Source organism: Trichechus manatus, unplaced genomic scaffold, assembly GCF_000243295.1.
Source record: "Trichechus manatus latirostris isolate Lorelei unplaced genomic scaffold, TriManLat1.0 scaffold00067, whole genome shotgun sequence".
Taxonomy (NCBI): Eukaryota; Metazoa; Chordata; class Mammalia; order Sirenia; family Trichechidae; genus Trichechus; species Trichechus manatus.
Window position 1 is genome coordinate 14,335,759 of NW_004444003.1, and position 15,649 is coordinate 14,351,407.

The following is a 15,649-nucleotide window of genomic DNA, read 5'->3' on the forward strand; positions in this document are numbered from 1 at the left end:
GGGATTAATGAGTGGTATGCCTTTCTTTGGTAAAGTGGAGCAGAGCAGGAGAGAGAGTTAGAAAGAAGCGTCAGAACTCAGAATTCTCAGAGTACGCATGGAAGCCAGTGATCTGGGAAATGCTTCCCTTAATGCTATCCTTGCCTGTGTCCCTCTAGAAAGCTCTCAAATTCCCTCCTGGGTATTCATACCTCACTTATTAGCCAGCTGCCTTAGGAGACTGCCTTAGGAGAAAGTTTAATGTGATTTTTTTCTTCCTTTCAGGTTTTTGACTTTCAGTTGACCCCAGAAGACATGAAAGCAATTGATAGCCTCAACAGAAATTTTCAATATGCTACATTAGAATTGTAAGTGACTCTTGTCATTGTTTTCCACTAGTTGCTTTCAGTGGTAAGCAGGTTAGCAAAGAAACTAAGCTTCTCTAAATCAGGAAGACAGGTCTGATTTGGGCCATAGGCGTGCAACAGGAGATCTTGTGTATATCCAACTGGAGGTTTCTCTCAGGGCTCAATCTCTGACCAACAGAATTGTGAGTTGGATTCAGGAATGACTCTATAAAATTGCCAGAGTTCACATCATTGTGAATTCTCTTCTTTATGCCCTCACTACCTGTGCTTGGTGTACCTCCACTGAGGGCCAGTTTTCTCATTAGGTGTAGAAGACAGTGTCTAGAGTCCATGATATTTTTAAGGGCTTATGAAACTGTTTTGTCTTTAATTTATATTAAATATCAGAAAACAGAAATGAATGTAGTAATAATGAATATGTAATAAAGAATCTAGACTGGTTTACTTTTGTCTTTAAACCAAACAATTGTAAAACATAGAGGGGACCGTGAAGGCAAATGTCCCTGGGACACATGAAAGTCATAATGCAGCCCTGCTTCCACTTCTGCCTGTAAGTGTCCAGTGGAATTTCTACTTAATGGAGTATTCTCCTTCCAAGACACCACCTATTTCTTCCAATTTTGTTTCTTCCTTCGCCTTCCTTCCTAATCAAACCTTCCATTTCCACAGGTGCATCATCTCATCAAGCTGAATGGTACATATCTAATGAAATTAATTTGACCCTAAAATGTTAGCAACTGATTTGTCCCCAGTGAAATATACCAAGTAAGATCCTCTGAGATTTCTCTAGCTCCTGCCGTAGTTCTTTTACTCCAGTGTTGTCCATCAGGAGGCTAGCCTTGGAGAAGCCTTGACATTGGTTTATTTATAATAATAGTATTCCATTTGTTTAACTACTGCAAGATCTCACCATTGAGAGAAAAGAACACTAGTCAAACTGGGAGAAATTAAGTTAGGAGCTTAGAGATAAGGGGAAAAAATTTTAGTTATAAAACTAAAGATTCAATCTCATAAGAAAGATTGTGAAAGTTCCCTTCCTGTTGGTGAAAACATTATCATGATTCTGTGAAAAGGCATTATAAACGAGAAAAAGATGGAAAGTAACTTTTCTGTACCTAAAGGAATTTAAATATAAGTCTATGATCTCCTTTGATTGTATGTGAATGCCTAGTCTACTTTGTAGCTCTATGCCTAGAGCACACTTCCTAAAACACAGAATTGCTCAGAAAGTACTATTCAAAGAAATTGAATTGAAAAAGACAAATTATAGAAAGGAAAAAAAGGAACACAGAAAAGAAAACAAACAGTAAGAGTAGCTACTGAATAATAAGTATTCTTATGAATTGTATTTAAGAAAACGTTAGTCACATGTCGTAGGAATGGTGAGTTAGCTATATATCTTCTTTTTAAATAGACCAGAAACTCCTTAATGGAGGGTCTCTGTATCATTGAGAGTGCTCAGTACGTGTTTACTGAATGAATGAGTGGAAAAGGGCAACACAATCCTTACTGCCATCATTCTCATTATCTAAGGACGAAGCACACCTGGGGCTTGAATGACCAAAAATAGTCAGCCACAGTTCTTATGTTGTTAGGTGCCGTCAAGTTGGTTTCAACCATAGCGACCCTATGTAGGTAACACTGCATGGTCTCGTGCCATCCTCATACTTGTTGCTATCTTTGAGCCCCCTGTTGCAGCCACTGTGTCAGTCTATCTCATTGAGGGTCTTCCTCTTTTCTGCTGACTCTCTACTTTACCAAGCATGATGTTGTTCTCCAGGGACTGACACCTCCTGATAACATGTCCAAAGTACGTGAGACCAAGTCTTGCCATCCCTGCTTCTAGGGAGGATTCTGGCTATATTTCTTCCAAGATAGGTTTGTTTGTTCTTCTGGCAGTTAATGGTTTATTCAATATTCTTCACCAACATCCTAAATCAAAGGCATCAATTCTTCTTTGGTCTTATACCCTCTTATAATTATAATAGAAAACAAACAGCTTGTCACTTTGGTGTTGTGTACATGCAACTGTGGGTGTTCGGCATGTTTGTGGGGTTTGCAGGAGGCCGAGCATCTTGCACTTATGCATTCGAGAAATAGAGATAGGGACATGATCACCAAAATATAGCATAAAAGTACCTTCTGTTATTACAGAGAAACTTTCTCAGGCTCAAAACTTCAGCCTCCGAATGACTGCAATCAGTAAATTCAGAGTTTTTAGCCTATCCTGACTGCACCTCCGGAGAAAACTTCTGAGTATGTGGAAATAGAGTTGATAAATTATTATCCTCCTTCTCTTTTCAGTGCTGTTGATCATCCTTACTATCCATATTCCGAAGAATATTGACCGCAAACTATCAACCACTATTGACCATGGTTTCTACCAGAATTTCCTGCTTTTGGTGGGTGAAGAGAGGTGTTCTGTATTGCATGAAGATCATTAGAAAGCAGCATGTGTGTTGTCAGGATGCTTAACTTTCCTTCCTTTTATTTGATGAAATAATAAAGACTTCAAAACAAAGATGTTTGTTTCTCCTGATAAGTAAAATAATAAATACTAATTGTGGAAAATTAGAAAAATAAAAGAGATGGGATAGAAACTGTTCAAAACTACTTAAGATTTGGTGCATTTTCTTCCTGTGACTTTCCTGTGTGTGTGTGTGTGTGTGTGTGTTTGCATATATACACATACAAGAAAGCTAACCTAAAGAAAGCAACCTAATCTGAAGAAAACTGTCACTTTTTCTCTACCATTGCAGGGGTCATGGTGGTTGCCTTCCGAACGCTCATTTTACTCTAAATCATTTGGTCAGGTCACTCACATTAATTCCATTGCTCTTTCCAAGTGATCACTTTAGGAAGAGACCTGTGACACAATCTTGGCCAATGATAGGAACTGTGCTGGGGACTTTTGAGAAAGTTTTGTACACTTCAAGAAGAAAATTTTAAAAAGAGATGGTCCCTGTTTGTCAACTAGGTATTGTTATGTTATGTTGTGATGTGATGTCCGAACTTGCTGTGGCAGTCTCCTACCAGCCTGAGGATACCAACACAGAAGAGGGAAGAGCCGAGAGAATTTCAAAGAAGATCTGGATCCCAGTGAATGCACCCATGCTTGTGCTTCCTCTGGACTTCTTATTATAGGGGTAACACATTTCTGTGGTATTTAGGCCAATTTGAGAGATTCTTTTTAAACTGGTTGTGTCTTAACTGAAACACCTAACAAAGCTAACAATTTTCTCTTCCAAAACCACCAGAATTTTGCACCTAATCAGGAGTATTCAGAATATGTGAGAACTACTGAGTCATCTCCTGACAGCATTAGCTCTCAGTATATTCTTGCTTATACTGTTGATTATAGTATTGGGCGATATTAAAATAAAAAATAATGCACATGAAGTAGTCTTCCCAAGAAGAGCCAAGTCTTTTTCCTTCACATATTTGAGGTCACTTGTGGGGCTCTTTCATTCTTCAAATAGATCAGACTCCATGACACAAGAGTGAGGAAGGTAGATTTTACTTAACATTCCATGGGTTATGAATTTCATCAAACACCATGTGGAAAACTTCATAAATATCCCTATTAAACCTCTCTGTTTTTTTTTTTTTTCCTAATTTCCTCTTGGGCTACGATGATACCGCTAATCCTTCTACACCTCACCTCTTGCTTCCAATCCGCCTCCCACACAGCGTCTATTATCTCCTCTGTATTACAAAGTAATTCATTCCTGACCCTTGGCCAGGAATGCACAGCCCCTCAGTCCCTCACCACCCCCATACTACCTCTGTCAATATTCAAGAGTAAACATTTTTTTTGTTGTTCATGTAGAGCAACACTCCCACTGCACCCTCAACTGCAGTAAATTCATTCAACAAAACAGGTCACTTCCTAGGGACAAATTCTACTGCCAACATCAATTGTTTTTCATCATATTAATATACTTTTTGTTGAGCAACTATTTGTTGTTTTCATCTTAGAAATTTATTTTGAGGAGATAAGTGAGGATAAAATAAAAACCATTATTTACTTTTGGCACAGACATCTATTTTCGATCAAGACTCAAGCATGATCAGTCCCTCACGACCCCATATCACATCTGTCAATATTCAAGAGTACACTATTTTTGTTCATGTACAGCAACACTCCCACTGCAGCCTCAACTGCAACAAATTCATGCAGCAAAAGAGGTCACTTCCTAGGACCAAATTCTGCTACCAACATCAATTATTTTTCAACATATCAATATACCCTTTGCTGAGCAAATATTTGTTGTCCTCATCTTAGAAAATTCTCTTTTGGGAGATGAGTGGGGAGCAAACAAAAACTATTACACCTGCTCCTCACTCGTCAACTATCTCATTATCCGACGTTCGGCATTTATGACAACTTTGAAGAAATTCTCAGGCGGTACCTCTGATGGTCTGGGCCTAACATGGGGCCACCACCAGCCTGGGGTGCTCTCTGTGGGCCACCCAGAACAATATAGCAGAGGCCTCTGTGATGACCAGGCCAAACAAAGGATGGTGGGCAGTGGGCTGTCTGGCGAGGGCCCCAAGGTGCCAGAAAGGTCAGTGGGGGGAGGTGGTAAGGGGGGAGAGGGAAAGGGGTCACATGGGGCTATGAGACCAGGGTGGAAAGAGGATGATCGGGGTCCCTGCCAAGGGCTGGGGACAGGCAATGTTGGCAGAAGGCAGCAGGCAGCGGGCAATACCTGACCGCCACCACCACCCCCAATCCAGCGAGCTCCGCAGTGGTATGGAAGGCCTGGTGGGGAAGGGGGTCCCCTCATCAAGCACATCCAGAGTTGCTCTGGGGACTTCCAATGGGTAGTGAGCGACCAGAGAACACCAGCGCAGAAAACAGAGATGGCCCCAACTCCCACATAATGCCAATTTCGCATAACAGACTGGTGTTTGAAACCTAACCATGTAATAAGTGAAGAGTGGGTATATTTACTTGTGACACAGGAATCTATTTTTCATTCATGACTCAAGAACATTCTCTATTCTCCCTTTCCCTTTCTTTCCCCCTTTTCTCCTTCCTTCTTTCCTACTTTCTCCCTTCTCTCCTTCCCCATTTTCCTCTTCTTCTCTCTCTGCTAGGAGTCCTGGTGTCTCTGTGGTTAAACACTGGACCGCTAACTGAAAGATAAACAGTTCAAATCCACCAGCCGCTCAGTAGGAGAAATATATGACAGTCTACTTCCATAAAGATTTCAGCCTTGGAAACCCTATGGGACAGTTCTACTCTGTGGTCACTATGAGTCGGAATCAACTCAAAGACAATGGGTTTAGTTTTGTTGGTTTTTTTCCTTCCCTCTACTATACAACTTGGAAATCATGAGGTCTCTTGAGATACAGTATCTTGTTCAGCCTGATTGTATACATACAAACTGGGGAAAATTTGAATCCTGGCCAAATCTGTTAACTCAGACCAGACAGGTAGAAGTCCCTATGTACCACCTAAATTCTTTAATGGAACCTTGTAATGCTGGAGGATTTGTAACTGGTCATTGGATTAAATCCTATATATAGGAAGATAAAATGGATAAGAAGAATACCAAGACTGAGCCGTTGGGGCCACCTCCTTTATCCTTCAATTCTGAGCCTACCCCAGTGTCCCTCAAGGAGCAGGACCCATGTATTAGGCCCTTTTTAGCCTTTCCCTCAGGTCTCTGGGTCCAGTAAAGGGGGAAGTCAGTTGTTTTACTCATGCTTTCAGTGTGCTACAAGATGTTTTTCCTTACCATGACTTAAACAACTTCACAAAGTTTATATAGTCCATGCTTGTACTTTAACCTATCTACACAGTTGGGACCATTATGTTATGGAAGGAGTGGTTTTAGTGCCTTGATAGCCACAGTCATACTATTTGTGATGAAATCTTTTAAACTGGGGCCAACTAGAGAGTGCAGATGGACCAAGTTCCCAGCTTGCTTGAGGAGCTCTCCAATTGGTGGTTGGCATGCTTCTTATGTCATCATGAAACCCTTATCTCCTCCAGCTCAGAGGCTACACTGGAGCCAAAACCACAAATAGGACTTGTTATCTGAGGGTAGTTAAGGTCAATTCCCTCTATTTCCTCCTGAATACCCAAGTGGGGCCCAAGTGTAAACTTTTAAAAACGTTCTAGAGATGAGTTAAATGTGACTGTTTTGTAGACTGGTATTTGGGAAGAATATTTTAAAGACTTTGAGTAGTTTATGGTTTGACCTTGAAAACATCCAATAATGCCTAATACGCAGTGTTTATAAAACACTCCCTTCGCCCTGCCAGTGCTTTATAAGGAATTTAACCACCCCATAATGCAATGGGCTACTGTCTATCCATTTCTTCCCTTCTAAGCTTTGCTTTGTCATATTGCATTCTGAATACACACAGGAAGAAAGCACTGTTGGGATGAGGTACAAATCTGACCAATGGAGTAACCAGTACCTTAGCACTGCTGTGTGGGCGTGTGGGCAGGAGTTACTTACTTTGTTCATGCTCTGTGTGTCAGATATTGAGGCTGACAGCAAGAATGGCAAGAGCATCTTTCCACTAGTCACCGAAAGCCACATATGTTCTCTTTCATAAGTTTAAGTATGTGTACATCAGGAGACTAAACTTATTTTTTCAGCATCACCAAGGCTGTAATCAGAAATTCTACCCAACTACTGCAAATAGATGACCATTATTCATTAGGCAATCATTAAATATCCTTTTGCCTATGTCTTAATGTGAATTTTAATGTTAGAAAGCCATTTAGCAATTTTTGCTAATGTCTGTTGTTGTTGTTGTTGTTGTTGTTGTCAGATGCCATCAAGTCCCTTCCAACTCATAGCAAGTCTATGTACAACAGAACAAAACACTGTCTGGTCCTGCACCATCCTCACAATCATTGTTATGCTTGAGCCCATTGTTGTAGCCACTGTGTCAACCCATCTCGTTGAGGATCTTTCTCTTTTTCACTGACCCTCTACTTTACCAAGCATGATGTCTTTCTCCAGGATAACATGTCCCTCCTGATAACATGTCCAAAGTATGTGAAACGAAGTCTCATCCTTGCTTCTAAGGAGCATCCTGGCTGTACTTCCAAGAGAGATTTGTTCATTCGTTGGGCGGTCCATGGTATATTCAATATTCTTCACCAATAGCATAATTCAAAGGCATCAATTCTTCCTCGTTTTTCCTTACTCATTGCCCAGCTTTCACATGCATGTGAAGCCATTGAAAACATCATGGCTTGGGTAAGGTGCATCTTCATCTTCAAGGTGACATCTTTGCTTTTTAACACTTTAAGGAGGTCTTTTATAGCAGATTTGTCCAATTGAATGCATTGTTTGAATTCTTGGCTGCTGCTTCCATAGGTGTTGATTGTGGACCCAAATAAAATAAAATCCTTGACAACATCAAACTTTTCTCTGTTTCTCATGATGTTGCTTATTGATCCAGTTGTGAGGATTTTTGTTTTCTTTATGTTGAGCTATAATCCATGCTCAGGGCTGTAGTCTTTGAACTTCATTGGAAAGTGCTTCAAGTTCTTTTCACTTTCAGCAAGCAAGGTTTTGTCATTTGCATAACACAGGTTGTTAATGAGTCTTCCTCCAATCCTGATGCCCCTTTCTTCTTCATACAGTCCAGCTTCTCAGATTATTTGCTCAGCATACAGATTGAGTAAGTATAGTGAAAGGATGAAAGGATACAATCCTGCCACACACCTTTCCTGTCTTTAAACGAAGCAGTATCCCCTTGTTCTGTCTGAACGACTGCCTCTTGGTCTACGTACAGGTTCTTCATGAGCACAATTAAGTGTTCTGGAATTCTCATTCTTCACAATGTTATCTATAATTTGTTATGATCCACATAGTCGAATGCCTTTCAATAGTCAATAAAACACGGGTAAGCATCTTTCTGCTATTCTGTGCTTTCAGCCAGGATCCATCTGACATCAGCAACGATATCCCTTGTTCCACGTCCTTTTATGAATCCAACTTGAATTTATGGCAGTTCCCTGTTGCTATACTGCTGCAACCACTTTTGAATGATCTTCAGCAAAATTTTACTTGTGTGTGATATTAATGATATTGTTTGCTAATTTCTGCATTCTGTCGGATGGCCTTTCTTTGGAATAGGCATAAATAGGAATCTTTTCCAGTCGGATGGCCAGGTAACTGTCTTCCAAATTTCTTGGCATAAAAGAGTGAGCATTTTCAGTGCTGCATCCATTTGTTGCAACATTTCAATTGGTATTCCATCAATTCCTAGAGCCTTGTTTTTCGCCAATGTCTTCCATGCAGCTTGGACTTCTTCCTTCAGTACCATTGGTTCTTGATCATATGCTACCTCCTGAAATGACTGAACATTGACCAATTCTTTTTGGTAAAGTGACTGTGTATTCCTCCTACCTTCTTTTGATGCCTCATGCATTGTTCAGTATTTTCCCATAGAATCCTTCACTATTGCTACTCGAGGCTTGAATTTTTCTTCAGTTCTTTCAGCTTGAGAAATGCTGAATGTGTTCTTCCCTTTTGGTTTTCTAACTTCAGGTTTTACACATGTCATTATAATACTTTACTTGGTCTTCTTGAGCTGTCCATCGAAATCTTCTGTTCAGCTCTTTTTCTTCATTAATTCTTCTATTCGCTTTAGCTACTCGATGTTCAACAGCAAGTTTCACAGTCTCTTCTGACTTCCATTTTGGTCTTTTGCTTGCAACATGCAAGCCCTCACAGTATGACAAACTGACAGATGCATGGGGGAAGTTGCTGATTTTTGGAGATCCTAAATTTCAACATTTTGTCAGGATACCTGCCCCATCAATGGGACAGGTGACAGAGGAATTGAATAAATTAGCTGACAAAGGAAGAAAAGTCAGCACAGGAATCCCAAATATCTCCAAATCAGAGAGTGTGTAAGGGAGGGTCAGGCTGTGGAATACTAGCTAGTACATATTGATCTCATATTCATCAAATTGTAGACTCTGTAATTTAGGCTGAGGCAAATTTTGAACACCCCAAATTTGGGATGCTCACTAGAACTCCCTAATTCTGGGCTATCTCACTTTATTGTGCAATGATCTTTGAAATCTCTAACCCAGTGGACCTCAGCATGTTCTTTATATGTTGGTGCAAGCAATCCATCGTGAGAAAAGAGAGATGCTACAGTTAGCACAGCAGAAGTTGAGTGAAACTCCAAGCCTATCTTAACTCTGCTGCAGCCTGACTGTGGAAACCCACATGTGCTCCTGGAAGTGGTGGGCAAGCAATTAACCACAGGATGCCTGGAAAAAACATGCAAAACCAAGGCTCTAGCAACTTTCCTTCTTCCTACTATTTACCCATCCTCCCTGAAAATCATATGCAACACAGGAAAACTTCTCTCATTGTTTCCCTAAAAAATTCTCCATATTATCCCACTCCATTGTCAGCCTAAGGAAGAATAAGGGAGTAGGAAGGGAGAAGGAGATGTGGAAGGATCTGGAAAAGATTGTGGCACAATTTGGCAGGCAGAAATGAAAATCAAGAAGTCATTTATGTTCTATGTGGCCTTGAACAAGTTAGTAACCTCTTTTAGTTCCTTTATCTATAAAATACTGTAATAGTTGAATCTGCCTCTTAGAGGTCTGTGAGGCTTATAGAGAGTGGTACCTGCTACACAGTAATCGCTCCTAATGTTGGCTGTGGTATTGATGCTATGGCCACTACCACTATAATTCTCCTTGTGTGTATCTGGATAAATATTAAATTTATTTTTATTTATTTATCTACTCCCTGGGACATTGTTAATTTTCCGTGCTTTGGGAAGAGACAGTGGTTGTTATTTTAATTCATTTCTGAAAAGACAGAAGGAAGATCAATGACTCTTTCTCTTCATTTTCTGTGGTTCATAAACTTTCTGTGATACATAAACTGCCATATCACTTTTTTTTTGGTATGATATATAAATTGTAATTGAATCTGAGCAAATAACATGAGAGAGAGGGATATGGGGGATGGTGCTGGAGATGCAGTCTGCCTTGGGCCCCAAGCCCCCTGCATGTCCTTGCTGAGTGTGCCAGACTGGAAGGCTTAACCTCTGACCCTGAGCCATTTCTTCAGTTAGTCACAAAGACAATTAGGTAGGTCAAGATGACCACAGCATGAGGACCATGTGACTGGTTGCTCCTGTAGGGGAGAGGAAAAGACTTGCTTACAGTTTGCTACGAAAGGTGCTGAACTCTTAGCCCTGGGTTACTCAGTAGCAGCACAACCCATTGCATTCAGTGCCACCATGTGGGTCCATCATGTCACCTACAGAACCTGGGGACAGGAAAACCAGTCCCACTATGCTATCATCCCTGGTGTGTGCTGGTCCATGAGCACTAAGCTGTCTTGATCAGAGCCACCGAGTCTTGTTTACTAGTATAGGCAGCTGTGCTATGAAGTTATATTTCCTCCCTGATCTTGAAGATAAATGGTGCTTTGGAAAGCAAGAACACAGCCTTGAAATGAAGCCACTTCATGATCTTGTGACAAATAAGATGTTACAATAATCCTCCAGTACCCTTGGGCAACTGTGTGTGATCTGTTTGTGTTGTGAATGCCATTTTTTAAAAAAAATTTATTGTGCTTTAGGTGAAAGCTTACATCCCAAATTAGTTTCTCATTCAAAAACGTATACACAAATTGTTTTGTAATATTGGCTGCAATCCTCATGATGTAACAGCACTCTGCCCCTTTCCCTTTACACCCCTGCTTCCCCCAAGTCCATTTGTCTAGTTTTCCTGTCGCTTCCGACCTTCTCCTCTTTGCTTTTGGGCAAGTGTTGCCCATTTGGTCTTGACTGAACTAAGAAGCACGTTCCTCACGTGTGTTATTGTTTGCTTTATAGGACTGTCTAATCTTTGGTTGAAAGGTGGACTTTGAGAGAGGCTTCAATTCTGTGTTAGCAGGGTGTCTGGGGGCCATAGTCTCATGGTTTTTTTGTGTGGACTTTTTCAGGTTCTGTATGTATAAGATCACTCCACACATCTGTCAGTTTGTCATATGTAGGGGCTTGCATGTTGCTGTGATGCTGGAAGCTATGTTACCTGTATTCAAATAATAACAGGATCACCCATGGTGGACAGGTTTCAACTGAGCTTCTGGACTAAGACAGACTAGGAAGAAGGACCTGGCAGTCTACTTCTGAAAAGAATTAGCCAGTGAAAACCTTATGAATGGCAGCAGAAAATTATCTGATATAGTGCCAGGAGATGAGCCCCTCAGGTTGGAAGGCACTCAAAATAAAACTGGGCAGGAGCTGCTTTCTCAAAGTAGAGTCATCTTTCATGACGTGGATGGAGTCAATTTTTTGGACCTTCATTTGCTGATGTGGCATGACTCAAAATGAGAAGAATCAGCTACAAACATCCATTAATAATCAGAATATGGAACGTACTAAGTATGAATCTAGGAAAATTGGAAACCATCAGAAATGAAATGGAATGAATAAACATCTATATCCTAGGCATTAGTGGTTAAAATGGACTAGTACTGGCCATTTTGAATAGGGCAATCATATGGTCTACTATACCAGGAATGACATCTTGAAGAGGAATGGCGTTGCATTCATTGTTAAAAAAAAAAAGTCAAGATCTATCCTGAAGTACAACGCTGTCGGTGATACGATAATATCCATATGCCTACAAGGAAGACCAGTTAATGCAACTATTATTCAAATTTACACACTAACCACTAAGGCCTAAGATGAAGAAATTGAAGATTTTACCAGCTTCTGCAGTTTGAAATTGATTGAACATGAAATCAAGATGCATTGATAATTAGTGGTGATTGCAATGTGAAAGTTGGGAACAAAGAAGGATTGGTAGCTGGAAAATATGGCCTTGGTGATAGAAACGATGCCAGAGATCACATGATAGAATTTTGCAAGACCAACGACTTCTTTGCAAATGCCTTTTTTCAACAACGTAAATGGCAATTGTGCACATGGACATCACCAGATGGAATACACAGGAATCAAATCAACTGCATCAGCGGAGAGAGACGATGGAAAAGCTCAATATCATCAGTCAGAACAAGGCCAAGGGCCAACTGTGGAACAGACCGTGAATTGCTTATATGTAAGTTCAAGCTGAGCTGAACAAAATTAGAACAAGTCCACAAGAGCCAAAGTACAACCTTGAGTATATCCCACCTGAATTTAGAGACCATCTGAAGAATAGATTAACGCATTGAACACTAATGACTGAAGACCAGACAAGTTGTAGAATGACATCAAGGACACTATACATGAAGAAAGAGAAATTAAGGCTTCTCCCACAGTGCAAAATTTAGGATAGAATTATATTAAGCATGTAAAACTGCTTTATCAACTGTATAAAAAATAATACACACCCGTAAAAAAAAAAAAATAAATAAAGTCCGTTGCTGTTGAGTCGATTCCGACTCATAGCGACCCTATATGATAGAGTAGAGCTGTCCCATAGGGCTTCCAAGGGGCAGCTGGTGGATGCGAATTACCGACCTTTTGGTTAGCAGCTGTAGTCCTTAACGACGGCACACCACTAAGACTCCAATAATACACATATTGAGCTTATTATTATAACATAAAGATGTTGAGCTCTTGAGGAATTCATCTCCATTGTTCAGTAGCTGGGCTGACAATATGCTCAAACAGAAAATAGAGTTTTTATGGGTAGGTCAGATGAAAAGGAAACCCAAGAAGAAAGTTTTTTACCCCTGTGATTATCAAGCTTCCAACATAATGTCTAAATATTAGGTGAAGCAAGCCAATAGTTTTCCAGGGGCTGAGCGTGAAGTCCTTACAGAATGAACCCAAACATGTTAATGGGTATGAGCAAACTTCTTATGTACTACCTGTAATGGGACACTTCCAGAACAGATGCTTGTTAGTGTTCTCCACAAGATACCGTATTTTTACACAAATTACTCAGATCATTTGTGTTTGTTTGCTGGCCATACCCTCCCCCTGCAAGGTATTCTCATAAGCTCACTATAATAACCTTTTTTAACAGCAACACTTGGAAGAGGATTGGCATGGTGGCAGTGTGAAGGTGCCTCACCGGGGGAGGGAGTGGCAGGCAAACAAACGCAGGAGATGTGCGTTATTTGCATAAAATACGGTACATGCATTAAATCCCATTCCTTTAACCTGTTTTAATATGGTAGAGTTTCCATCACTTTTAGATATTTTTGCTCATTTTTCTCTACTTCAGTTCAAAGTTTCTGTATCATTTTTTGAGTGTAGTGGTCAACATAAAGTATATTAATAAAAAATGAAGACTCTAAACACCTAAAGAATAGTTCTAGTCTTATGTTCACATTTCTTTTCTCTACATTGTTGACTCAGGTTTAGCTTAAATAAATGATGATGGCAAAAAGTTTCAGCTTCGATTTTGCGAAACTAGTCACACTCCAGTCTGTTATCTGCTCCCTATCTCCCTCAGAAAGTTGGCTAAAATACTAAGCCAACACAACTTTCATTCTTTTAAACTCCGCAACTTTGGACCACTCTCCTTTGACTAGCCTTAAAAAGGACACTGAAAAGACTTCAGCTGGACTGTGTCAACCTCTATCTTACTCATTTCCCATCAGCTCTGAAGAGTAGTAATTTGCATAATCAAACCTGTTTCTCTTCTTCTGTCAGCATGACTGGTTCTTCTGTCAGCAGAGGTGGTTAAATTAAGCTTTTTCTTAGGAGATCATAGGGATTATTACACTGGGGACGAGTCCTAAATAATAATTTGTCACTGAATAATCTTTGAATCTCCAATTCTCTAATTCATCTCTCAAAGAGAAGAGAGTTAAGCCACTTCAAAACATCTGCCTCACTAGAAAAGTTAAATAGGAAGCTTAGGGGGCAGTGAGTTTATGTTTACGGGGGAGGAATAAAGAAAGATAAGAAAGTTGAACAACTTGAAGAATGTAATCAATGTCACTGAATTGAACGTGTAGAAATTGTTGAATTGGTGTAGGTTCTGCTGTGTATATTTTCAACAGTAACAACAAAAATAAAATGAATTAACCAGACTTACTGGCCTGAGAGAGACTGGAGAAACTCAGAGGGTATGGCCCCCGGACACCCTTTTAGCTCAGTAATGAAGCCACTCCCGAGATCCACCCTTCAGCCAAAGATTAGACAGGCCCATGAAACAAAGCAAGACTAAAGGGGCAAACCACCCCAGAGGCAAGGAGTAGAAGGCAAGAGGGGACAGGAAAGCTGGTAATAGGGAACCCAAGGTCAAGAAGGGAGAGTGTTGACATGTCGTGGGATTGTTAACCATTGTCATAAAACAATATGTGTACTAACTGTTTAATGAGAAGCTAGTTTGTTCTGTAAACCTTCATCTAAAGTACAATTAAAGAATAAAATAACATGAATTATTAAAAAAAAAAAAAACTGCCTCAAAAAGTTGAGGAAATAAGCATACCCATGTCCAGGCACAGTCCTGATTATGGCTCCTGAGCCTCCTGGGACTTCACAGAGTTTCATGTAGCTGTGGTGATGCAGTGATGCGGCCTCACACTTAGTCCCCAAGGAGTTTCCATCTTCTGTCATAAATTTCAAGCCGAAAGCAGATTTGGCATTGCTCACCCTGGGTGGGTCTAAAATTAGTAGCCTTTGTTACAGGGACCTGCAGACCCTGGCTTCTACCCTTGGCTCTCTCTTTAGTTAGGTTTTGTAGCGTACACTTAGCTAGTAATGACTTTGTTTTATAGAGCGCTCTTGATTTAAAGTGACAGAAAACTATTCAAGTAGCTTATACAAAACGAAGGTTTTACCGATTTATGTAAATAGGAAGTCAAAGACAAAGCTAGATTTGAGGATTCAAAATTGTCTTCAGAAATGTCTCTTTTTTTCCCTTCACTTATCTCTGCTTCCTCTAGGATGGCTTTATTTTCGTCCTATCTTTTTCCAGCTGTGGCCTTGGGGCAGATCAAGGCTTATGGTGATCAGTACTTGAGATCCTCTCTGGGCTATTCCAGCATCCATATTAATCCCTGAAAGAACCTAGATTGACACTGTTTGGTTCATGATCACCATGCGTTCAGGGGACAAGGAATTCTAATCGTGCAGTCTGAGTCAAGAGTACAATATATCGTTAGAGGAAAATTAGGACCATGTAGCCGACTGTCTTTCCAGGTGAAATAGAGACGTTTCGAAAGAGGAAAATATAATGGTCAGACAAAAGTAACATAAGTCTACTTAGGTTCCCATTAAGACATAGGAAGAATGTTATTTACTAACCATATAATAAATTTAACAGCCTGTAGGAAGTCTATCTCCTAAAAGACATTTCCTACAACTTCATACACAAA

At 40.2% G+C, this 15,649-nt stretch overlaps 1 protein-coding gene across 1 annotated transcript in view; it reads left to right on the top strand.

Moving 5' to 3' along the window:
• Positions 1-2,926, top strand: part of LOC101360332 (prostaglandin-E(2) 9-reductase-like) — a 37,808-nt gene extending 34,882 nt beyond the window's left edge. Inside the window, 2 exon segments of the mRNA XM_012556499.2 lie at positions 265-347; positions 2,652-2,926. Coding sequence (XP_012411953.2) covers positions 265-347; positions 2,652-2,694 — 126 coding nt within the window. The 3' untranslated portion in view covers positions 2,695-2,926.
• Positions 2,927-15,649: the final 12,723 nt, after the last annotated feature.